This window comes from Neovison vison, chromosome 6 (assembly GCF_020171115.1).
Source record: "Neovison vison isolate M4711 chromosome 6, ASM_NN_V1, whole genome shotgun sequence".
Lineage (NCBI taxonomy): Eukaryota > Metazoa > Chordata > Mammalia > Carnivora > Mustelidae > Neogale > Neogale vison.
The window spans coordinates 42561760-42587790 of record NC_058096.1 but is presented as its reverse complement, the minus strand read 5'-3'; the positions used below and the strand labels follow the sequence as shown (position 1 = coordinate 42587790).

The 26031-nt window shown below is 34.2% G+C and overlaps 2 protein-coding genes across 4 annotated transcripts in view; one reads left to right on the top strand and one right to left on the bottom strand.

The window, feature by feature from the left end:
- Window positions 1-26031, bottom strand: part of ARL13B (ADP ribosylation factor like GTPase 13B) — a 75609-nt gene that overhangs the window by 19953 nt on the left and 29625 nt on the right. For all 3 annotated transcript variants that reach the window (XM_044251176.1, XM_044251175.1, XM_044251177.1), the window contains 4 exons: window positions 9029-9134; window positions 7737-7939; window positions 4124-4238; window positions 733-958 (listed from right to left, as the gene is read on the bottom strand). In XM_044251176.1, coding sequence (XP_044107111.1) covers window positions 733-958; window positions 4124-4238; window positions 7737-7939; window positions 9029-9134 — 650 coding nt within the window. The remainder of the gene's footprint in view (window positions 1-732; window positions 959-4123; window positions 4239-7736; window positions 7940-9028; window positions 9135-26031) is intronic.
- On the top strand, window positions 13892-25772 carry STX19 (syntaxin 19). Its single transcript, XM_044251178.1, has 2 exons — window positions 13892-14133; window positions 24753-25772. Exon 2 carries the CDS (start codon window positions 24869-24871, stop codon window positions 25751-25753), a length of 885 nt encoding a protein of 294 aa, XP_044107113.1. The 5' UTR covers window positions 13892-14133; window positions 24753-24868; the 3' UTR covers window positions 25754-25772.

The following is a 26031-nucleotide window of genomic DNA, read 5'->3' as shown; positions in this document are numbered from 1 at the left end:
TCCTGTTAAATCACATAGCCACTTAGAGAAAGAAAAGCAATTATGAATTGAAGATTTTGTATATTAAAATAAGAGTAAAATGGCTACTGACTTTAAAAATGTTCAACTGAGTATGTCTGTATTCTGCAGAAATAACAAGTCAATAAAAGAAATGATGCTGACTGTAGCATTACGAAGTTTAAAATAAAACTCAAAAAAACCCCATCAAAGTATCTTCAAGGTTAAATACATTCCAAGGATTCCTGAGACTATGCTATATTCCAAGTTCATGAAATAAAACTGGAAACAGAATTTTCTGTTGAAATTCTTTTAAATTACAAAGGACTACATTTTTTTTTTTTTTTTTTTTTTCCCAATTTATTTATTTTCAGAAAAACAGTATTCATTATTTTTTCACCACACCCAGTGCTCCATGCAAGCTGTGCCCTCTATAATACCCACCACCTGGTACCCCAACCTCCCACCCCCCCGCCACTTCAAACCCCTCAGACTGTTTTTCAGAGTACAAAGGACTACATTTTAAGGCATTATGAATAAAAACAAAAGTTAGCAAATTCACTAACAAGAAACTCAAAACCATGAGAAAACCATGACAAATACTACAACTAGAGACAAAAAATATAACAGTACATTTTCTGTGAAAATAATCATGAAAAATGAGACATGTACTGGTAAGTCTTATGTGTGTATATATGTATAAATACATATATTTTTAATAACTAGATTTATCACCTGATTCTGATGACCGCTGGTCTGTCTCATCTTCATTCTCCAACTGCTGTGTTAATGCCTCCTTATAATTTTCTACTATTCCAAGCTCATGGTTTTTTTGGCTACTGTCACTGATCTGGCTTTGTGTCTCTATTTGCTCATGCTCCACTTTATGATTCAGGGGGCCGCCATCACTGTCTTTCTCCATATTTTGTCTCTTTTTTTCTTTTTCAAGTTTTCTTTCATTCTAACAAAAATGAAATATATCATTTTTAATCTTCTGGTTATCTAAGGAAGAAATAGTTTTAAGGAAGAAATAGTTTTAAGGAAGAAATCTTATAATCCAAAAGCATTCTATAACTTTGGGGTACTGTGATACTTCTATTAAAAAATTACTTGTTAATTATATCATTAAAGCATACTAATTGGTAATCAGTAAAATTTCAGAAAACACAGATAGTATAAAGAAAACAAAGAAACAAATATTACCAGTAATTCCACAATTAAGAAATGATCTCTGTTTGGTGCACAATTACTAAGAGGTGTTTTTCTTTTCCTACCCACACACGTACAGACATATACCACCCACAAACATACATAAATGTGACTGGATGTCTCGCTTTATATACATATTTATGCATTTGTTTTTTAAACAAAAAAGACTTGATATTTTTACTTAAGAATATATATTCCTTTCCTTGTCAATGAATACATGAAGTGCTTAGAATAGTACCTGACCCACAATAAAGTGTTAGCTATATGTGTTATATAATGCTATATGCATTAGCCATTACTACTTTCATCAATTATATTATCATTTTGAATGGTTATAGCATAACTTAATTTACCAACTCCTAATGAAGAGACAAATTATTTTCAATTTTTCATCCTAAGAAATACAATTATTGAATTGTTTTTTTAGAATAAATTCCTAACACTGGAACTATTGGATCAGTACATATTGGGTAACACACTGCCCTTTAGAAAAGTTTAAGTCAATTTACACTCCAGGCAGTGTTAGGAGAGATATATCTTTTTCAATACCTATATATTATCATCAGTCTTTTTAACATGACCACCAAACTAATATATATGTATTTTTACCTCAGTGTTAGTTTAATTCAATTTAATTATTCTTTACTGCTAGTGAAGATGAACTATTAAGTAACTTTATTGTCATTTTTATTTTTTTCTGTCGGGAACTATCCATGGTAACTCAAAACCTTTTTTTCTATTAGATTCTCATTATTTTCATAGGAATTTTTAAAGGTTTTTTTTTGTCTTACATGTCTCAAAAATTTCTTATTAAGGTTTGTTCTTTGCCTTTAACTTCGTAGAAGAGATGTTTAAAAATTGATATAAGAAGACTGAACTGTTTTTCATTTCATGATTTGTGGCTTGACTGTTAACCATGAGAGACTGTAGACTCAGAAACAAACTGAGGATTTTAGAGGGGAGGGGAATGGGCAGGATGGGTGAGCCTGGTGGTAGGTATTAAGGAGGGCATGTATTGCATGGAGCACTGGGTGAGACATGTAAACAATGAATCTTGGAACACTACATCAAAAATTAATGATGTACTGTATGGTGACTAACATAACACACACACACACACAAAGTTCTCCTCCAACTATATACAAATGTTCAACTATACTATATGCTAGTACTTTAATTCTTTTTTTTTTTACACACTTAAGTCTTCTAGAGTTGAATTTGGTACACACTGTTCATTAATTTTACTTTTTTCCAAATAATTGTTCATTATTCTAACTCCCTTTTTTCTAAGATTTGAAATGTCACCTTTATCTCATACTAAGTGCTCATGCATAACTGGGTTTGATTGGTCTGTCTATTTTAGAAACAATACCTCACAATTTTTATTATCTGTGGTAAAAATCAAAGGAATGTAAAGTTTCTCAAAAATGCAAACATTTTAAAGGAGAACTTGTATGGAAAGAAAAGAAAATTTGCTAAGTAAAAAGAAGACTTTAGGTAATTTGTTTTCATTTATTTCCTTTCTTTATGGCTCATATTCTTAAAATTAACAGTTTAAAAGCTTAATAACTGTCTGTACTTTCTGCATACCACAAATTAGGTTCAGGGACTTTGAATATAAGGTATACTATGCTATACACCATTACTGTTCACATCTTCATATCATCAAATATACAATGTTGGTAGAAGCACTAAGGCCATCTAAGTAATTTATAACCATGATACTATAAAATAATCAGTCATCATGTACAAGGTGAGCTTTATTACAAATATAGAGAAAATGCATGTTTCAAAGTGAAAAGTCAATCTTGATTTCCTTCCTCTATCAGTATTCTTTAAAGAACATACAACAAAACTTGGAAACCACAGTATTTAATAGGATAGAGATAAATCAATAGCTCAAGTTATTAAGACACCTTTAATGTACTTAGAAAAGCATATAATTAAGGTAAATGTAGTGGGGTTAATAAAAAGATTAAATACAATTAACCTTCTGTTATCTAAGCTACTTAAGACAAACTATCTCATATTACCAATTATTCTGCAAAATAAAGCAATACCAAAACCATCCAATCATCTTCTTACCTGTGGAGCTGCCTCCCTCCTCAGCAGCAGCCCCAAGGAAGAAACAATCATCCACCTTTCCAGATGAGCACCTGTGTGGAAGGAGGCAGTGACAGGGGAAGAGGAATGGAGAATGTACAGGTGGGAGCACCAAGCCAGCTGCCACATTAAGCTCTAAGTGAATGGAGATTTAGGAAGCTCTGCCTCTAAGGAGGCACGGCTGCTGAGGGTAATTAAAGCAGGGCCAATGTGAACTCTGGACACCAGCAGAAAATGAAAACAAAGAGAGAGATATACACACACACACACACACACACACACACACATAGTCCCTTAACTCCCTCCTGATTAGAGTCTAAAAATTAATTTTGGTAAAACTTCTGACAATTAAAATTAAAATAAATGATATTTGTATATAGAAGAACTTAACTATAGTTTCAAACAATCTGAAGTATCCTGGGAAAATAATTAGGAAATCATTTACATACTCTAAAATGCATCATAAGCATTTAAACAGTACTTTTAAGGGATAGTAACAGCAACACAGGGAGAAAGACAATGAAAATAAGAGTAAATACATTACTATCATATGAAATAAGTGACCAAAAAATGATTTATCAGGACAGTAACAATGACAGTTTCTACATTCAATCTTTATTTTCATTCTCAGTTAATTCAGAAGTCAGCTTCCCTTTTCATATTAGATCAAAAAGCGAACTTTTAAGAAGAAGAAAAATTAATCCATTTAATTTCTTTTAGAAATTATCTCTGGTAAAACACTTCTCCCACCTCCTTTCTCAACTTCCAACTTCATAACTTAAGTTATAAAAATTACATTTGCCACCGTCCATACCTCAAGGATGACAGATGCTATTGGCTGGAAAGGATTAACGATAATTGGTTCAGGGTCCAACTCAGCTAGGCTGCTGGTTCCATTCAGTTCCGCCTGCTCTCGCTCTCTTTGTTCTCTATTGTTTGAGAGAAAAATTTGGAATTCCTTATGAGAAAATGCTGAACCATGCTTAAGAACACTTGCAATAGGTTTAAGGCTGTTAAATTGACTAAGCATCTGGAGATGGTTTTGAATTACTGAGAGACTTTCTGAAATCCTAATGCAGATAATGACCTCTTAGCCCCATGTAAAGATTATCATTTGAACTTTTTATTTGAAGTATAGTTGACACACAATATTACATTAATTTCAGAAGTACAACATAGTGATTTGACAAGTCTATACATTATGCTATGCTCACAAGTGTAGCTACTGTCACCATACACTATTACAATATTCTCTGCTATACTTTTCATTCTGACTTACTCATTCCGTAAATGGAAGCCTATACCTCCCACTCCCCTTCACCCATTCTGCCTGTCCACCTCTCCTTCTCCCAACAACCATCAGTTTGTTCTCTGTGCTTATGGGTGTGTTTCTGCTTTGTTTTTTGTTTGTTTTTAAACTACACATGTAAGTGAAATCATGGTATTTGTCTTTTTCTGTCTGACTTACTTCACTTAGCATAATATCCTCTAGGTCCATTCATGCTGTTGCAAATGCAAGACCTCATTATGTTTTATGGCTGAGTAATAATCCATAGTTGATCCTTTGAATTAACACAAAAAAGAAATACTGACAAAAATAACATTCTTTTTGACTGACTTCTTAATTTCAGTCTATATTATTCTATATAATCGATTCCTCAACTACCCTCCCAAACACCAGCCTCTTCATTGATGTTAACGAATGAATAAGTTCTCTAGTTAACACCCTTCTTCAGGGCTGTGTCAAGCTACATGTCACAAATGAGCTGAATAACAATCATTGCTGTGTAAAAGTAGAAAAACTATAAAACTAAATTATCCAATATCACTTAGATTAAAGAAGTATGTCCAGATTAGTTACTACTGAAACACTATCACTGTTACTATCACTGTTATTTATAGTTAACATTGCTCCAGGCATGAAGAATAAATTACTTTTTAAAACAAGTAGCTAAAGACAGAAAAATAAGTACTGTAGATCTGCAACTACACTGTAAGTACGATAATGTGAATGCTCAATACTATGACATTTATTAATTATGTTCTATTATGGAAAGATATATCCATTCATTCTGAACAAAGGAAGCCAAGAGTTATTACCTCTGTGACCCTGGACTTCTATCTGGATCTTTAAGTCTCAGCTTCCCTATAAATGTGGATAAAAACATCTACTTCATAGTGTTGTGTAGACAAAGCACTCTGTATGTAAAAGCACTCTGTAAATGAACATACCTACAAGACAGTAATTGCTCTTAATGTTGTTCATTTATTCCTACATAATTTCAGGTAATCTAGTACTGACATACTATTTTCAGGTACCAACAACAGCATGTTTTACTGTTTTTCAAAAATATCTGAACCTATTCCATTGGATTTAATTAAATAAAATGGGGTTTTTTTGTGTGTGTGTTTTTTAATAACTCTTTTCTAAATGCCAATTTACTTTTAATTACAGAGTCTCTTTGCTCAATAGGACAGGGCTCAGACCACAAGTTACATGGCTAGGAGAAAGGAGGAATGGGTAACAGAAAAGCCTGCCATAACATGATCTAGAATATCTTTATGGAAAAGGTAAAAAAAAAAAAAAAAAAAAAAGACTAACATTACACTTCATTTATCTAACTCTTTTTACTTTTTTGGTTCTTTTTGTTTGCATTCTTAATGGAGGAAAATAAAAAAAAAGTCTTCAGAAAACAAAAGGTATATCTCCTTGAATGACTTGTACTGAGCTTTGTATCATGAAAATATGATACACTAGGATAGAGAAAACCAGATTCTCACATTTACTAAAACCTCCCACTAATATCAAGAAAAACCTAGATGAATGATCTGCTCATATAACTGAGCACGTGGGGATGGAGAGTCATCTCTAAAAAGATGTAAGTCCTTTCTCTGAATTAAATGAAAGATACCAGTAATCAGAGGACTTCCTCAGCAGTGTAAGGAAGCATCTCACAAAGCCATCACCAAGAGTAATTAGTGGGTTCTTGCCTACCAAACTACAACTATGTTAAAAGCACATGGGAGGCCAAAATTGGATAGATGGAAGACAACTTTGTATCTTATAGGAACTCACTCAAAATTCTTTTCATTTTAGGGGCTCCAGTTAAGTCGGTTAAGTGTCTAATGCTTGACTTCAGCTCAGGTCATGATCTTATGGTTGAGAAACAGCTCCACATCGCACTGGACTCCATGCTGAGCACAGAACCTGCTTAAGATTCTCTCTCTTCCTCATTCTCTGACCCTCCCCCGCCCTCATGCATATGTATGCATGTGTGCACACGCTTATGCTGTGTTCTCCCTCCCTCTTAAAAAAAAAAAAAAAAAAGACATCTTTTCGTTTTGGGGCATCTGCACAGCTCAACTGGTTAAGTTTCCAACTCTTGATTTCATCTCAGGTCATGATCTCAAGGTTGTGAGATCCAGCCCCACATCCGGCTCCATGCTCGGGGTGGAGCCTGCTTAGAATTCTCTCTACCCCTCACCCTCTGCTTCTCCCTATACCCTCCCTCTTTAAAAAAAAAAAAAATTATATATATATATATATATATATATATATAGCGGGGGGGGAGATACATACAGGTATCTTTTCATTTCTCCCCTCCCCTAACTCATAACAATCCAGTGGAGAAAGAAAGATGAATCATGGCATTAATTATTAAACTCAACTTCTAATCAAATCTGTGTACTCTCTTACACATTCAGATTATTATAATTTTATGACAGAATTTATATAATCCTTTTTTAAATTCAGAGTTTGCTAAATTCCATTTAAAAGTTTACTTTCAAGCACTATATTTTTTAAATAATTTTAAGAAACATATTTTAAAATACTGAGATATTGCAATTTAATCTGCTTTCTGACAAAACTAATGTAGAAGATCAGATTTTGCTTCAGTTGACAGATCCACTAACAGCTTACCCTCTGTCTTTGCTTAGACTGAAGAAGGAGTTCTCAGTCTATTGAAGTACTGAGCCCAATAATTCTTTGTGTGGGATATGGTCCTGTGTATTACAAGATATTTAGCAGCATCCCTGGCCTCTGCCCACAAGATGCCAGTAGCACTCCAGCTACCCCATTTGACAAGTAAAAAATTTCTCGAAACATTGCCAAATGTCCTCTGAGAAGCAAAATCACCCCATGGATTGAGAACCACTACACCAACAGTACTCAAAAGAAGAGATAAAAATCTTCAAGCTCTGGTATAATAATACCTAAGGAATAAATTTAACTATTATAACACCACTAGGAAAATTAGAATCCTACTACCCAAACTTGTATAGAGAAAAATCCACAGAAATAAAAACTTTACCTAGTATCTTCACATAGCAAGAGGAAACTGGATAGATAAAACTATAAAGTTATTCATAAAGCTGTGATGTTCTTTACTTTGCACGTGTGCTGTGGCACAAATAAATCTACTTGCCTCTCTTCCCGTAATTTTCGCACTCGTTCAGCCCTTTCTCGTTTCTCTTGCTCTTCAAGAGCACGCTGTTCCATTGTGTCCCTTTGGATGCGTTCATGTAAGGCATCAAAGTCTCTTGCAATGATATGTAGCAGCCAATAAAGGCCTTTTTTAATGGACTTGTCAATTTTCTTTCCATATCCTAAGACAGCAGAACAAGGTTCCTGAAAAAGACCAATTCGTTTGGCTCAAAGATTAAAACTAAAAGCTCTCCATAAATATCTGTTCATAAACCATTAAGTATAATTAATGCAATCAAAACTAATCATTAAGTTAATTATATGAAGCATCTGCTTATTTAATTTACAAAAGACATCTTTGCAATGATCACTAATATAACATTAGTACCTATAAGGTGAAATATTTCATGGATTATATCTGTAAACTGTAAGACACATTATGACACAAGAAGTCAAAACAGCGCCAGTTATAATTTTAAACAAACTCAATGGAAAGGCACCTGAGTGGCTCAGTCCACAGACTGACTGCCTTCAGCTGGGGTCAGGATCCTAGAGTCCTGGGATCAAGTCCTTCATTTAGCTCCCTGCTCTGTGGGGAGCCTGCTTCTCCCTCTGCCACTGCCTGTCTCTCTCTCTCTCTCTCTCTGTCTCTCATGACTAAATAAATAAATAATCTTTAAAAAAAAAATGGAAGACAAAAGTGTTCTGCTAAAGGAAAAATACCCCTACTTAAAAAACAAAACAAAACAACAACAACAACAACAAAAAAGCAGAAATTTTTAGCTCCTTATATGCCAGGGAATTTACAGCAATAAATATGTTTTAAGATTGATGGCCTAATGGTCATCTTCTGAAACCAGAATGAACAACTAAATCCTCTACCTTTCGTAAGATTGTAGGATAACTCTCCTAATACAATTTTTCAAAACTCATTATAACCTCTCCCATCATTAAATTTTGTATTTATACTTTACCAATCTACAAAATTTATAGCATGACATGTTTGTATAACTTAATAAGTCCTATCAGCAATATCTTAAACAAAAAAGCAAATCTAGTCTTTGAAATCATGAAAGTTTATGAAAGTAACAACTAAACAGAAGCCATATGTTACATTAAAGCAAATAATATCAATAGAAGAGTGAGAATGTGATTTCCTGGGTAAAAAAAAAATTATTTTAAGACACTGATAAATTATTTTGTGAACTGTCTACCACTTAATTGCCTATCACCTCCATAAAAACCAGACTATGGGGAGCATATCTCATAGGGCAAAAAAACCCCAAAACTTACTATTTGACATAGGCACTTGTGTTCATTGACCAATTTTTCCAGAGATAGGCATTCAATCACATCAGCTTCTCCTAAAGCCCCTTCCTTATCTTGTTTATTTGCCAACCTAGAGAGACATAAATGAAGTAGTTTTATAGCAAATACATAATCATGAAGCCACTTAAAACTATTTTGATTATGTTCTTCTTCTTATTCCAAATTTTTAAGCCTATTGATCACAGAACACACTGGTTCAAAAATGTATTATAGTATCTGGGAACCTGCGTGGCTCAGTCAGTTAAGCATCTGCCTTCAGCAGAGGTCATGTTCCCAGGTTCCTGGGATTGAGCCCTGGCTCATGCTCCCTGCTCACGGGAGAGTCTGCTTCTCCTTCTTCTTCTGCCCCTCCCTCTGCTCATGCTAGGTGGAATCTCTCTCTCTCAAATAAATAAACAAAATCTTTTTTTAAAAATGTATTGTAGGGGCACCTGAGTAGCTCAGTGCATTTTCCTCTGCCTTCGGCTCAGGTCATGATCTCAGGGTCCTTGGATTGAGCCCCCGCATCGGGCTCTCTGCTCTGTGGGGAGCCTGCTTCCCCCTCTATCACCCTGCCTCTCTGCCTACTTGTGCGCTCTCTCTCTCTCTCTAATAAATAAAATCTTTTTAAAAAGTTATTAAAAAAAGTATTGTAGTATCTGTTTCATTATTTTTTCTTGATTTATTACTGCTAAAGTAAGTTTGTAAGAACTGGCCTAAAAAAGGCAAAAATCAACTAACAAGAAGTGTTAAGAAAACAAACAATAGTTCAATAGGCCAACAACAACAACAACAAAAAACTACAAAAAGAAAAAGAAGTGGGCTTCCACTGCCCTGAACCATCAATTCTAACTTTCACACTAATTATGTCCTTATCTTTTTAAAATACAAACTGTATCGTTTTAAACAACCAGATAGTTATACTGAGCTTGTAATATATGAGCTCATCTGTATTTTCAGTGTGTGAATGGGTCCACATAAATGTGCAACTTACTGTAGAGGTAGGGTCACTTTGAATTTACTAGGTGTAGCATTGGGCAGAAAAACCATGATGTTCAGTTAGGAACAAATTGGGGGAAAACAAAATGAAAAACCAAAATAAGTTATTTAAAAAAAAAACAGGAATTACTACAAAATAACACTGTTTGCCTATCAGATGACAGAGATTAAAATAAAACACTGTCTTGTCAGGGTTTGATAGACATTTTGGAGGCAAAAATATATTATTCAATAAATATATAGAATAATAAATCTAATGAAAACTTATCACCTACCTTTAAACATTATCAACATTAGGCCATTCTTGTTCATCTACAGATCCTCTACTTTTCCTGCCCAGTTATGTTACTTCACCCAAAAATTTAAAAACTTTAAAAAATTACCATAATACCACTATCACACCTAAAAAAACTAACATTCATCAATCTTTTTTCTAATGTTATGTCCAAATTCAGATCCAAACAAGATATACATTACAATGTATTCTTTTAATACTGTCCCCAGTACCAACACTTACACCCCTGCAACACCACCACCACCACATTTCCTTCCATGACATTTATTTGAAAACAAGTACCATTTCTACAGAATTTCCTGTGTTTAAGATCTAACTACTTACTTATAAGGTCATTTTAACATGCATACCCAATATTTCCTATATCTGTAGTCAGATGCACATCTGTAGCTGTGACATCTGCAGTTAGAGATATAGGCTGGATGAGTTTCAAGCTGAAAACATATTTCAAAGGTGGTGCTGATACTGAGAAGGCACAGAATATCTAGTTATAGAACATTTATTGATTTTAAATTGGATCAGAGGATTTGATCAGAGGATTTGGCAGGAGTCAGTTTGATTCATCCAAAATAAAGTTCCCCACTAAACTTTCTTTCATCGAATGATTTTAACATCCATTAATGACCTTTGCTTAATTTCATTATTTTATAAGAGCTTATAAAATCATGATTTTTCTAGTTCTATATTCCCTCTGAATTTACTAGCTGGATTTTGTTAAAAAAAAAAAAAAAGTAAGCTTTCATCTACTTGGTAGGTCTTACTTAAATAGGATTCAAACGAAAGTCAACATAAATGTTTTGATCCTTTGCCTTCATTTCTTAGTTTTCATAAGAATAAACTGATGCCCTATCAACCTCCAAATTGCTTCCTTTGGTTTGTGAGGGGATATCATTGTGAACTCACAGGTTTTAAAAATGTATTTAATGGGGGCGCCTGGGTGGCTCAGTGGTTTAAGCCTCTGCCTTCAGCTTAGGTCATGATCTCAGGGTCCTGGGATCGAGCCCCACATTGGGCTCTCTGCTCAGCGGGGAGCCTGCTTCCCCCCCTCTCTCTGCCTGCTTCTCTGCCTACTTGTGATCTCTGTCTGTCAAATAAATAAATAAAATCTTTTAAAAAATGTATTTAATGTGTTTCAATTTATTACAGTCATTGTTATGTTTGAGGCTCAAAGTTACCCATTTTTGGTCAGTGGGAATCCCCTTTGAACTAGCTCCTGTGTTCTTTTGGTGCAACTCCAATAGGCTTTGATAGCTTCTTAGATTTGTTAAAAAAAAAAAAAAAAAAAGTCCCAGACCTGGAATCATCAATTTCTCTAAAGAGTCCTGATTCTTTTCAGTAAGGAAGGAAATGGTACTTTAAAGATCACAATCTGGGGATTCTGGGCATTTATTGCTATTAATGCCATTGCTTCTAGACCATGAGTGAACAAAGCTAGGAAAAATGTTGTTTTGTAAGAAAGAAAAAAAATTAAATCATGAGCCCATATTGATTTTTCCATTTTAAATCAAATATTACTTACCTTTTACTTAGCTTAATTGTGTCTCTTCTTTTCTAATGCTTGAAAACTACAGTTCCTAATAACACGAACATTAACTATTTCCTTATCTTACAACATGTATGAGTTTTAACATAACAACATCAGTATTATTACAAAAAATCCTACTAAATTCAGGTCAAGATCTCTTTGTGATTATTTTTGTCTCTAAGATAGATCCCACAAAAGATGCATGGGTCAAAATACTCTAGTTTTAAAATTACTTGGAATAATCCTTCTCTGTCTGGCTATTTCACCACCTAGATATGTACCCGGGTTCATTTGTTTCAGGCTTCTTTTGTCTTTTAGAGATAGAATGTTTATATGGTTCCAAATTCAAAACTATAAAAAGAAGGTACAATCAGAACTATTTTCCATCTCTGTCCCTTTTCTTCTATTTCTTCCATTCTCTTTTAGGTAATAATTTTCATAAGTTTTTAGTTCATCCTCCCACTGTTCCTTTTTGAAAATATAAACATGTATATTGGGGAAATGGTATTTTAAAGTACATAATTTGGGGACTATGGACTTTTGGGTTATTTCCAATGATTTGTTTTCATAAAGAGTGCTGTGAAAAATAAGTGTGTGAAGGAGTTATTTCTTACTTCGGGAACAGATTCCAGGAAATAAGACCACTAAATCAAAGAATAAATGCAAATGTTATTTTGATAAGATATTATAGCAAAGTACCTCCTCATACTCTTAAATCATAACAACTCAGACAATAAAAAAGGGAAGGTAAGGATATTTAGTACCGTGGGATAAATTTCATTTCTAATACTTTTTATAAATATTTCACTCTGGTAAAAATTAATTTTGAATTGTATACTGGTATCATAAACAGTATCACAGATTGCTGCACAACTTTGGGTTTTTGGCACTGAAACTATGCAAGTAACTTATTTTAAAGTTAAAATAGCAGATATAATCTCTGCCTGCCTCTCTGCCTACTTGTGATCTGTCTGCCAAATAATTAAATAAAATCTTTTAAAAAGGGTAGGGGGGGCGCCTGGGTGGCTCAGTGTGTTAAGCCTTTGCCTTTGGCTCAGATCATGATCTCAGGGTCCTAGGATGGAGCCCCTTATTGGGCTCTCTGCTCGGCAAGGAGCCTGCTTCCCCCACTCTCTTTCTCTATCTCTGACTGCCTTTCTGCCTACCTGTGATCTCTGTCTCTCAAATAAATAAATAAAATCTTTTTTTTTCCAATTTATTTATTTTCAGAAAAACAGTATTCATTGTTTTTTCACCACACCCAGTGCTCCATGCAAGCCGTGCCCTCTATAATACCCACCACCTGGTACCCCAACCTCCCACCCCCCCACGCCACTTCAAACCCCTCAGACTATTTTTCAGAGTCCATAGTCTCTCATGGTTCATCTCCCCTTCCAATTTACCCAAATTCCCTACTCCTCTCTAACGCCCCTTGTCCTCCATGCTATTTGTTATGCTCCACAAATAAGTGAAACCATATGATAATTGACTCTCTCTGCTTGACTTATTTCACTCAGCATAATCTCTTCCAGTCCCGTCCATGTTGCTACAAAAGTTATAAAATCTTTTAAAAAAAATAGCAGATATAAGTAAAAAGAAAAGGGTGGAAGGTTTAAAGACAAGCTCTTTTCTGGCTGTTGTAGTTCTGAAATTCGATGATTTCATGAGGTAAGCCTTTGGGATTTCCTAAAATAAAACAGAATTCAATCATTTTAAAGTAAATGGAACAAAAAGCCTTTATACCAGGCTTGTTTCCATTCTTATTTATTCTAAATTCTGTATATTTTAGCAGGTTTTGATACCTAAAGAAAAGAAAGTAACCTCTGTTTAAATACAAATCACCTTTTTTGTGAGTAATGTATTTTATATATAATACAGAATTGGAATTACAGAGACTGTGCCAAATATTCTATGTAGGCAGTTTAACAAGGACTTCCTGTTACCAGCTAGCTCCAATGAAAATGATCTTCCTTTAATCTCAAGAATGGGCGGCTAACTGGCAAAACTGGATTCTCCAGGTGTGAAGTAAGCAATTTGTTCTTCTCATTTGATACCAACAGCAAAAGGACAACTTTATGTCTAACTTACTTGACTTCGTTATTCGGCTTTCAATTACATTAACGATATGAAAACCATACAGAAATTAGCCTGTGAATCATAAGACACAGGCTTAAATAATTGATTGAAACATTATAGATGATACTCAGTTTTTCTCTTAAGGGCAGGACTCCAACACCACAAGTGGAAAGCAACAAAAAGAACAAGACAAAGGTAAATAAACTACTCTTTTTTTTCCTACTTTTCAATGCAAAACATCCATAGACTGAAATGTGTCACATTTTAAAATAACTTAATAGATAATTAAAGTTACTGGTTTGTTCAGAGTTGGACTAGTGAGCAGGTAGCTGAACTGTTAATTTATACTGCTAATATACTGAATAAGATTTGAGTTTAGAACTTTTATAAATAAACCACTGTAATAAAAATCAACTTTTTTTTAAAATTCCTTTAAAAAATAACTTCTCATTTTGGAAACATGAGAAAGTCAGATCTGCTAAAAAAAAAACTTAAAATTCTTTCTTTTGTAGACAGATTATAAATTAGTCATACTGTGCTTGCTCTAGAGAACACTTTTACATTTAACTGTGAAAAGAAGCTTATGCCTGAATTTGACACACATGCACTTATTTTTTTTAAGTTAAGGTAATTTTCTATAAGGTCTTAATTTCTTCATTGCTGTTTCCAAAAATCTTTTAAACTGGAAGAAAGTAGAAAATAATTTTGTTGTAAAAGGACTACAGTAAAAATATCAAAATGCTCATATTTTTAATGGTTTAGTATATTAAAAGTACTTAAATTATAAAATTCTATGTAAATATATTTGATTTGACACTTTAAAAAATTTAAGTCCGCATTATTTAAATGCAACATATATATAGGTAGGTCTGATACTTTCAAACTTATGCAATATATAGAAGCTTAACCAAAATTTGTTTTATTTTTTGATATTTCTTTAAAGTTACTTTTTAATTCCTACAATGTTAGAACTTAATAACTCATTGCCACTCAAAATAATATTTTAAGGGTGTACTTGAAAGTTGGCTGTGATACACCAATAACTTATCTCCATGGCTATGTAGTTTTAAATTTAATATAAGAATCATTTCATGTACACACAACTTAATCAGATAAGTGAAAGTTCAAAATTATAGAATTCTTAAGTATTTAAACAAAAATGGTCTTGTTGCATTAAGCAAGTTAATTTAACAACTTATTTACAACAAATAAGTAGAATAAAAAAAGCACTAAAAGACTACGTTATAGGGGCACCTGGGTGGCTCAGGGGGTTAAAGTCTCTACCTTCGGCTCAGGTTGTGATCCTAGGGTCCTGGGATGGAGCCCCGCATTGGGCTCTCTGCTCCACAAGGAGCCTGCTTCCTCCTCTCTCTCTCTCTCTCTCTCTGCCTGCCTCTCTGCCTACTTGTGATCTCTGTATGTCAAATAAATAAATAAAATCTTAAAAAAAAAAAAAAGACTGCATTACAAAAAATATCAGATAATTTAAGCTTTGAGAGAATATATGCAATTTGCCAAATTCTGTTTTTTAGTTTTCCATATTTAAGTAGCAAAAGAGGTGATTTTTCCAGTAACAGCTGCTTTTACCTTGAATTAGGAAAATACTACAAGTTGTCTCCATTCATAAAAGCAAAAGAATACTCCATTTTATGTTGTAAAAAACTGTTTACATTTATTAAAATATTGTACTTAATAGTTAACTATAGAAAGAAATGTCTTACTGAAAAAAAAATCCATAAATCTGTCGGTATCTATCCCAAGGCATATTTCTTAAAGCATTAGGTAATTTTTATTCATATGTCTATTTCTGGGAATGTCCCCTGTTTGTAATAGGGTGGAGAAACTTTTGAGTCATACAGGGATTACTTCTCTATTTCCTAGAACAAATTTCCAAAGTTGATTACCATATTTATAAATTAGTCTTCTTTCTTTTTGCAAATACTGTGTTTAAGCTCAAAGATAAGTCAGTTATTAATAGTACTATTCAAAACTGTATAGCAATAGAGTAAGTTAAAAAGGCTGAAGATTCATATTTGGATAGAAGTCTTCCAACACTAAGAAAATAAATTTAAAGTACAGAAAAGATTACTTACAGTGGTGGTCTCATCAATTTTATGCAGCCTAAGCTATTATACTTTACGGCTTCATGAACTCCATCCAACTTTCAAATTCTAACATGCTTTGATATCTCATCTTGCCTAATATTCTATTTTATGAAGCTATACGATTAAGCAATTAAGATGGAAATAGTTATGCATGTAGTTATTAGCATGCACCTACTAGAAAATACAATGTATATATAACATGTAAGTGTACATGAGTACCTACATTAAGTCAATTTTTGAACAGACTAACAGGGATTTAAGGAACATTCTGAATTAATTATCTCTATAATCACCTATGACTTTCAATCAAGATACACAGATATACTTCCCACTTTTTTTTTTTTTTTAAAGATTTATTTATTTACTTGGCAGGCATAGATCACAAGTAGGCAGAGAGGCAGGCAGAGAGAGAGAGGAGGAAGCAGGCTCTCTGCCGAGCAGAGAACCTGATGCAGGGCTCGATCCCAGCACCCTGAGATCATGACCTGAGCAGAAGGCAGAGGCTTTAACCCACTGAGCCACCCAGGTGCCCCCAGATATACCTTCGTCTTATACAAACATATAAAAGTGTTTAATATTAAGGAAAAGAAAAGATAAAATTTAAAACTCCATCATTATATCTGAAGTAAGGAAATTAAACTGCCAGATGCCAGAACTGAAAAAGGAACATGTTCATAGTCAAAATGGAAAGTAGGAATTAAAGCAAACTCCATGCAAATACTTTCCCTTAGGGGCCGGGGTTTAGTGTTTGTGCATAAGAGGGGACTAAAACTGGGCTTCCCAGATGAAGTAGCAAACTAGAAAAAATAGAATATAGTCCATATACAGTTAAAAAGCCGTTGGTTTGTCCAAGATTATAGCAGAAGGAGGTATTCACTGGAGCTCCAAAAATCACTGGGGGGCCGGGGGCCGGGGGGAAGAGACCTGTATATACATTACCTGAGCTATAGAAATCACTAGAGAAAAATCAAGCCCATATTTATTCTACCTGGGCTAAACTGGGCAAGCTCCAAAGGGGCCTAGTAGTGCCAAACACAAAAAATAGGTTAAGAATGTATCTATAATGCAACTCAGGGCAACCTTGTATAATGTAATCACCCACTAAAGACAAACTACTGACAAAGTTCACACAATACACTTGTCCACCACCCAAAGAAACAGTTGTTGGCCACAACAAACAAAGGAATTTATTCCTAAGAAATGAGAAATAATCTAATAATGTAAAGTATCTTTAACATAAATACACTTTATATGTTCAAAAGAAGTAAACAAAGACACTGGATCCCTGAACCAAGATGAGCACAGTATAAACTGTATGGCTAATTACATATAAACATTATTATAATATGCGTGCTGTGATACATAGCACTGAAAAGAAATCTGACTTTTTCCTTTAATATTAGTAACACATTGAGATCTACAGGAAAACAGATTTGGAAGTTTTACTTGTTTTTTTTTCTGGTAAAATTACCAACATTAATGAATAAAAAATAATATCAATATATTTTTGAAGCATTCCTTAAAGTACCTTTTATTCAAATATGAAAGTGTGGTACTCTGGGAAAAAATTCTTTCAAGAATAGAAACCCAGGAAAAGACAACTTTTACAAGGCTGAGAGTCAAACACATTGATCTCCAAAATCAGTGACAGTAAAATTTACCTTTCCAAAAGCACTTTGTAAGGGCACACAGTGTTACAATAACAATTTGAAATATCCTGTTCCTTAAAAATGTTTTCAAACTATGATGCTTGGGAAAAAGGCTTTTGATGGCATGATAATTTTTTCCTAACTTAAAAAAAGAGAAAAGATCTATCCAAGCCATAAAAATGTTAGAGGGGCTTGTTTCAGGACTTCTTCTAAACCATGCAACCAAGGACAAAGCTGGGGACATTGTAGTTCTTTTTTTTTTTTTTTTTTAAAGATTTTTATTTATTTATCTGACAGAGAGAAATCACAAGTAGGTGGAGAGGCAGGCAGAGAGAGAGAGAGGGAAGCAGGCTCTCTGCTGAGCAGAGAGCCCGATGCGGGACTCGATCCCAGGACCCTGAGATCATGACCTGAGCCGAAGGCAGTGGCTTAACCCACTGAGCCACCCAGGTGCCCCGGGACATAGTAGTTCTTGAGAACTGTTAAATTTAGACATTACCAAAAGCTACTTAGCCATATAGAAACATTAAACAGGACTTAATTATCATGAATAAAAAAAAATCAGAATTGGTTTTGTTTTGGTACTCCCTGACATTTCTCATCTGATCCCCTAATACTTTAACTCCTTTTTTCCTCCACATATCAAGAACACAAGTCATTTTTTTTAAGTACAAAAAACAACATAGGTATGTCACATAGTATATACATTGTAGCTATAAGAATTCATACTAACAGGTTAGTAGAAAACAAATCTGTGTATGTATACAGAAATGAAATATAGTTCACTTCCTATCTCTCTTACCTCAGCCTATTACTACAAGCCAAAACAAAATATAAAAATCCTTATCTCTACATGGTACCAAGGATAGGATTCAAAATTTCTTAAAGACTTTCTGTAACACAGGTCTATGCGATCAGAACCAAATCTTCTTCCTCTTCTAAACTGTAAAGTGCTTAATTTGGTCTAATTCCATTAACGGTCATAATAAAGCTGCAAACAGGATAATTATTTTAGCTCTGATATACTACCTCCTGCAAGAACATTTTTATCTTAGTATTATAGTAATTTATACTAATTGATTATAGTATTTATACACTAATACAATATTTGATACAGATCAGCTTTATTGTAGTATATTTCACTAGAATAATCTATCTCTGTTCACTATAGAATGGGGAAAAAAAAGAACAGATTTGCAACCAGGTAAGCTTATATCTGAATGTAGGGCTCTGCCATTTTTTAGTTGTGTTGCCTCTGGCAAGTCACTAAGAAAGAGGAATAGCTATGAAAGTCAACATCCAAATAAGGGGAATTTCAAAGAAAAGAATACGAAGAAAATGGAAGAGATATATATATTTTTTAATTAGGACCCCCCCCCAATCCTTAACACATGAAATTTCCAACTTGAAAAAAAACACTACATTTCCAGCAATTTTAATGCAAAAAGATGTACCCCAGGTCATGCTATTGTGAAATTTCAGAACACCAAGAATAAAAAGAAAAGGCCAAGACTTTCATGAAAGGAAGAAAATAAAAGATCCTGTATCAAATACCAGGAATCTGATAGTAGATTTCTTAAGGGCAACAAAGGATGTTATATAAAAATGCAAAAACGTTTTCAAAATTCTATGGGAATATAATCTCCAAGTAAGAATTATATCTGCAGAAAATATATTATTCAGGTGTTAAGGGTAGAATAAAAACACTTTCAGAAATACAAGTTTTCAGGACGCCTGGGTGGCGCAGTTGGTTGGACGACTGCCTCCGGCTCAGGGCGTGATCCTGGAGTCCCGGGATCGAGTCCCACATCAGGCTCCCAGCTCCATGGGGAGTCTGCTTCGCTCTCTGACCTTCTCCTCGCTCATTCTCTCTCTCACTGTCTCTCTCTCTCAAATAAATAAAATAAAATCTTTAAAAAAAAAAAAAAAAAAAAAAAGAAATACAAGTTTTCATTACATCTTTGTTTTGAAAGAAAACTATGGGTATGCCTCAAAATCAAGAGAAAAGATGAGGAAGTGGGAATTGGGAAATAATACACGAGAGAAAAATATCTAAATGCAAGAGCTGTGGGGTAAATCAGGTCATAATAGAGGGTTCCAGGAAAGAAGTCTCAAAAGATACAGTAATATAAAGGAAATAAAAGAAAAAGAATACCTACTATAAAAAGAATACCTACTATATTTAAATATTGAGAGGATACTTTCAGTTCAGCTGAAGAGTTTTAGAATGAATTAGTAATATATACACACAAAATGAGGCAATTGAAAAACTTAGGTAATTAGCATCTTCAAGAGAAATTTTAAAAGTTACATCGTTCTTGATCTGTGTGGTGGTTACGTGTACGTGTGAAAAATCATCAAACTATACATTTTAATTTAGGGCATTTTCTCATTATATGCAAATATTTCAATGAAAATCTTTCTTAAAGTACACATTTCCTAACTCTATCCACTGAAAAGGCCAAGAAACAATGAAAAAAAATTATTTGAGAAAGGAAACATGACCATAGTACCTTATGTGACTCTGGCGTACGTAATATATGAACTAGGAAAATGTGTAATTATAATAATGTAAACACAGAATACTGACTAACCAAAAATTATGATATAACTATTTTGAAAGGAAAAACTGAGGGAAGGCTTGGTATTTAAAAGAAAGTTAAATCCACATGTTTCACAGCAGAGATTCAATATAATATTTAGAACTGAAAAAGCAGAAACACTTACATAGACAAATTACTTAGAAACAGAGAGTTTAAAAGCAACATAGAGCTAAGGAGTTGAAAATTACTGCCTTGGGGAATGGGGAACTGGAAATGAGATATGGTGGGGCAGGCAGGTATCAGCAGTTTACCTTGACAACCCGTGCAGTGTTTTGACTTCTTAAACTGCCTGTATGTGTTAATTTGAGGAAAATAAAAATATATTTTTTTAAGATTTTATTTATTTATTAGACAGAGACCACAAGTAGGCAGAGAGGCAGCAGAGAGAGGAAGGGGAACAGGCTCCCTGCCGAGCAGAGAGCCCGATGTGGGTCTCGATCCCAGGACCCTGGGATCATGACCTGAGCTGAAGGCAGAGGCTTTAACCCACTGAGCCACCCAGGTGCCCCTAAAAGTCATATTTAAAAAGCCAATTTAAAAAAGAAAAAGTTTACAGCTATAACAAAAGTAGCATGACATCTTAAAGACTTTGGGGAGGAAATTATTTTCAGCATCAATAAAGTAATGCCAGAGAGAGCATACAGATAAGGAAGTAATAAATAACACTAAATCAAACAAAGAGTAGGGACCTATTCAAGATAAATCATTAAGCTAACTGAAATTAGTATCAACCTCCCTCTACACTGGAAAGACAATCAGTCTTTATCAGAGGTATATAGTAAATTATGGTTGCTAATTCTGCTTTCAGAAAGTTGCCACCTAAAAAAAAGTTTCTATAATCACTTCCCAATGTTTTTGAGTGTTTTTAAACCAATACCAACACAGTCATAAGATACTTAATAAAATAGTCAATACAAAAGAGCATGTACATGATCCAAGCTTTATGTAATATATATATTCTGGGAAATTTGTTATATATCTTATACAGGAAAAGCACTGGTCTAACGGCCAGGAAATCTGACATTATTTAACCAGTACTACTACTAACAAGCTCTGGGTAAGACATTTAACTTTTCTGATTCTCAATTTCCCCATAATAAAAATGCATAAATTGATTAGTTAACTTATTGGGATTCTTTCTGGAATCCCATTCATTGACTTGGCACCCCATCTCCTACACCCCAGACAGTACTCCTTTGCTCTTCGTCTTCTCAACTTTAGGTCTCACAGCAAATACCCCCTTAGAGAAGACTTGCTTAATTATCTATCGAGATCTAAAATTGTCTCGTTTATCTATTTAATTATATACTGTCCAATTCCCCTCAGAGAGTAAATTATTCAAGGAAAGGTACTACTGAATAAATACTATGGCATTTAAAATTTTGCATATAGTTAAGTCTCAATAATTCTTTTTTTTTAAAGATTTTATGTATTTATTTGACAGAGAGAAATCACAAGTAGATGGAGAGGCAGGCAGAGAGAGAGAGGGAAGCAGGCTCCCTGCTGAGCAGAGAGCCCGATGCGGGACTCAATCCCAGGACCCTGAGATCATGACCTGAGCCGAAGGCAGCGGCTTAACCCACTGAGCCACCCAGGCGCCCAAGTCTCAATAATTCTTTGACAAAATATTAGCCCTTTAAAACGAGAGGAATAATTATTAGGACACTGGTTTAACTTTCTGTGCAATGCAGGCCTCATTTCTACATTCTCAACTGGGTCATCATTCAAGAATCTTGAACACCTCCAGCGATGACAAGCTTATTAACTCATGAAGCAGTTTATTCCATCTTGGGACAACTCTACCCATTCAAAAACTCTTTTTTATACTAAATCAAACCTCTCTCCATGTAATTACCATCCATTGTCTTTTGGAATAATGCCAAATAAGTCTAATCCCTCTTATATATACAGACCTACACATTTCAGAAACTAGCTGTAAATATTCCCTAGATCTCTTTTGCAGGACAAGTATTTCCATTCCTCTCAATGATTCTCTCTGTACTATGGTCTTCCAATCTCATCCTTCCCTGACCATTGGAAATTTCCAATTTATGAATTTTCATCTCAAACCATCAGAACTTAACACAGTCCTTCTTCCACTTGCTTTGAATAGCCTAGAGTCATCTGGCCTAGAGTCATCTTTCTTAGTCAGTCTAGACATGATACTGTTATTCATGAAAGCATGATTATTCTGATAGAAATCTCCAGTAAGTTTTGTAAGCACCGCTATGAACACAGGATCTTCCATTTTATAGATGTAAAGGTGTTTCCTAAACAACTAGTTGCAATATTTTACATCTGCCCTGGTTAAACATAATTTTGTTACTTTTAGTATAGTGTTCTGTGCTATTTTAATTTTTGAATCCCAATTCTGTACTTGAACATTCTGAAAATCGCTCCAAATTCTTTGCCATCAACATATTTGATTAAGTATGCCATCTGTGACAATATCCAAATTACCGACAAAAATATTTACTTAAGCATATTAAACACTAAGTCCGATAGCATAACAACATAACGTTAGTAATACTGGTTGATTTTTCTCTGGTTTATACTGATATTATGCGTGTTTCAGTGCACTATTTGTAATTCCCCAACAGCTTCTTATCTGTAAAAATATCATGAAAGGTATTATTAAGTGCATTTCTAAAATCAAGATGTACTGTGAAAATATTTTATTAACATAGATTGCCTTTTTCAATATATTTTTTAAGTTTTTATTTAAATTCCAGTTAGTTAACATACAGTGTAATGCTAGCTTCATGTGTATAATATAGTGATTCAAATGTCCATACAACACCCAGTGCTCATCACAGCAAGTGCACTCCTTCTCCCCATTACCTATTTAATCCATTGCCTTACCCACCTTCCCTCTGGTTACCATCAGTTACTTCTCTATATAGTTAAGACTGTTTGTTGCTTGGTTTGCCTCTCTCTCTCTCTCCCTCCCCCCCCCTTTACTCATTTGTTTTAAATTTGTTAATTTTTTAAAAAATTCCACATATGAGTGAAATCATATGGTACTTGTCTTTCTCTGTCTGACTTATTTTGCTTAGTATAATATACTCTAGCTCCATCCATGTCAATGCAAATGGCAGGATTTCTTTCTTTTTTTTTTTTTTTTAGATTTTATTTATTTATTTGACAGGGATCATAAGTAGGCAGAGAGGCAGGCAGAGAGAGAGGGAGGGAAGCAGGCTCCCTGCTGAGCAGACAGCCCGATGCGGGGCTCAATCCCAGGACCCTGGGATCATGACTTGAGCTGAAGGCAGAGGCTTTAACCCACTGAGCCACCCAGGCACCGCCAGGATTTCTCTTTTTTATGGCTAAGTAACTTTCCATTGTGTGTGTGTGCGTATACACACACACACACACACACACACACACATATATATTCACATACATATACATATACACCACTTCTTCCTTATCCATTCATCAGCCCATGGACACTTGGGCTGTTTACATAATTTGGAATTAGATATTGCTACTATAAATACTAGGGTGCTTGTATAACTTTGAATTAGTACGCCTGTATTATTTGGGTAAATACCTAGTAGTGCAATTGCTGGGTCATAGGGTAGCTCTATTTTTAATTTTTTGAGGAACCTCCATACTATTTTCCACAGTGGCTGCACCAGTTTGCTTTCCCACTTACTCACTTCACTTGATATATATATACAAAAAACATATATGTATATAAATCACTATTTATAAATTATGTACACCAAATTTAATCCTGTGGATAACTAACAACATAGGATATGAGGTCAATATTATCAGCACCCAAAACAAGACTTTATATATCTTCGTGTTTGGAAAAAATAGCACTTCATATGAATGGATATAAATTTTGTTCTAAGTCTGGATATGTTTGAAAGGAATGCTAAGAATGAGAAACCAGCATAATCAAACCAAGAATATGTTTTCATATGCATGCAATGGATAAAAAAACAAAGCTACGTTAAATATGTTAATCCATCTAGAAGCCTCAGATATTTTAAAATAAATTCAACATTATCTATATTATTTCAAGCCCGCAAATGGAATCTGCCCTGTCTCTATACTGATTTTAACTAAATTATGCATATTTAGCAAAAGGAGTTTAACATTACATAGGCCAAATTAACTGGGAACAGTATCTTTACTAATAAGGGCATTTTCAGAGTGTACTTTTACTTCTAAAACTTGAAGATATGGCCAAATCTTCTATTCTAAGATATAACCTCTGTATGTACAAAAATCTATTATGTGACAGTATCATGACACTGAAGTACTTATTTGGGAGGCTACTCTATCTTTATCATTGCTTTCTTAGCTACGTCAACCAAACAGGACTCACAATAGGCTCATGAGATGCACAGTAACTTATAAATTATTTTACATTACTTTTCCTATTCAGTTATCTTTATGAGGAAATTCTTAGTGATTTCTCTAATTTTTCAACCTCTTTTCAGAAAACTAAGGATTTTTCGGGAAGACACACATAGCTATGTGAAGTCAATTGCTATTGAAAGAAAATGCCAAACTTATTTGTTTGACACAATTATTTTTGCTTCTTAAGAGGAAAGGTATGATGAAAGACCGACTTCAAGAACTAAAGCAACGAACAAAGGAAATCGAACTCTCTAGAGAGAGGCATGTGTCGACTACAGAAGCAGAACAAGGGGTGTTTTTGCAGCAAGCGGTTATTTATGAAAGAGAGCCTGTAGCTGAGAGACACCTACATGAGATTCAAAAACTACAGGAGAGTATTAACAATTTGACAGATGATGTTCAAAAATTTGGGCAACAACAGAGAAGTCTTGTGGCTTCAATGAGAAGGTTTAGTCTACTTAAGAGAGAGTCTAGCATTACAAACGGGATAAAAATACAAGCAGAAAACATTAACAGAGGTCTGGATGATTTAACAAAAGAAGTTAAAAAGTCAGAGGCTGAAAGTGGTCCATCGTCAGTGGTGACAAGGATACTTAAATCTCAGCATGCTGCGATGTTCCGCCAATTTCAGCGAACTATGTTTACATACAATGACACAATAGCAGCAAAGCAAGAGAAGTGCAAGACATTTATTCTCCGTCAGCTTGAAGTTGCTGGAAAAGAAATGCCTGAAGAAGAAGTAAATGATATGCTTTATCAAGGAAAATGGGAAGTTTTTAATGAAAGCTTACTTACAGAAATCACTATCACTAAAGCACAACTCTCGGAGATAGAACAGAGACACAAGGAACTTGTTAATTTGGAGAACCAAATAAAGGATTTAAGGGACCTTTTCATTCAGATATCTCTTTTAGTAGAGGAACAAGGAGAAAGCATCAACAATATTGAAATGATAGTGAACGGTACAAAAGAATATGTTAACACTACTAAGGAGAAATTTGGACTAGCTATAAAATACAAAAAACGAAATCCTTGTAAGGTATTGTGTTGTTGGTGTTGTCCATGCTGTGGCTCAAAATAAAGAAGCTATTTTAGACATTTTTTCCAGTTTGAATGAGGATGTCCCATGTTTCAGTGTCTCTTTTCATTTTATAGATCTTCACATACTTTTCATCACTACTGAGTCATGATTTTCCTCTATAGCCCTTACCTGCTATAACATCAGAAACTTCTAACAATGTTTTTTTTTTAAGATTATTTATTTATTTATTTGACAGCTAGAGATCACAAATAGGCAGAAAGGCAGGCAGAGAAAGAGGATACAAGAAGAAAAAGCCTGCAGGAAGCAGGCTCCCTGCC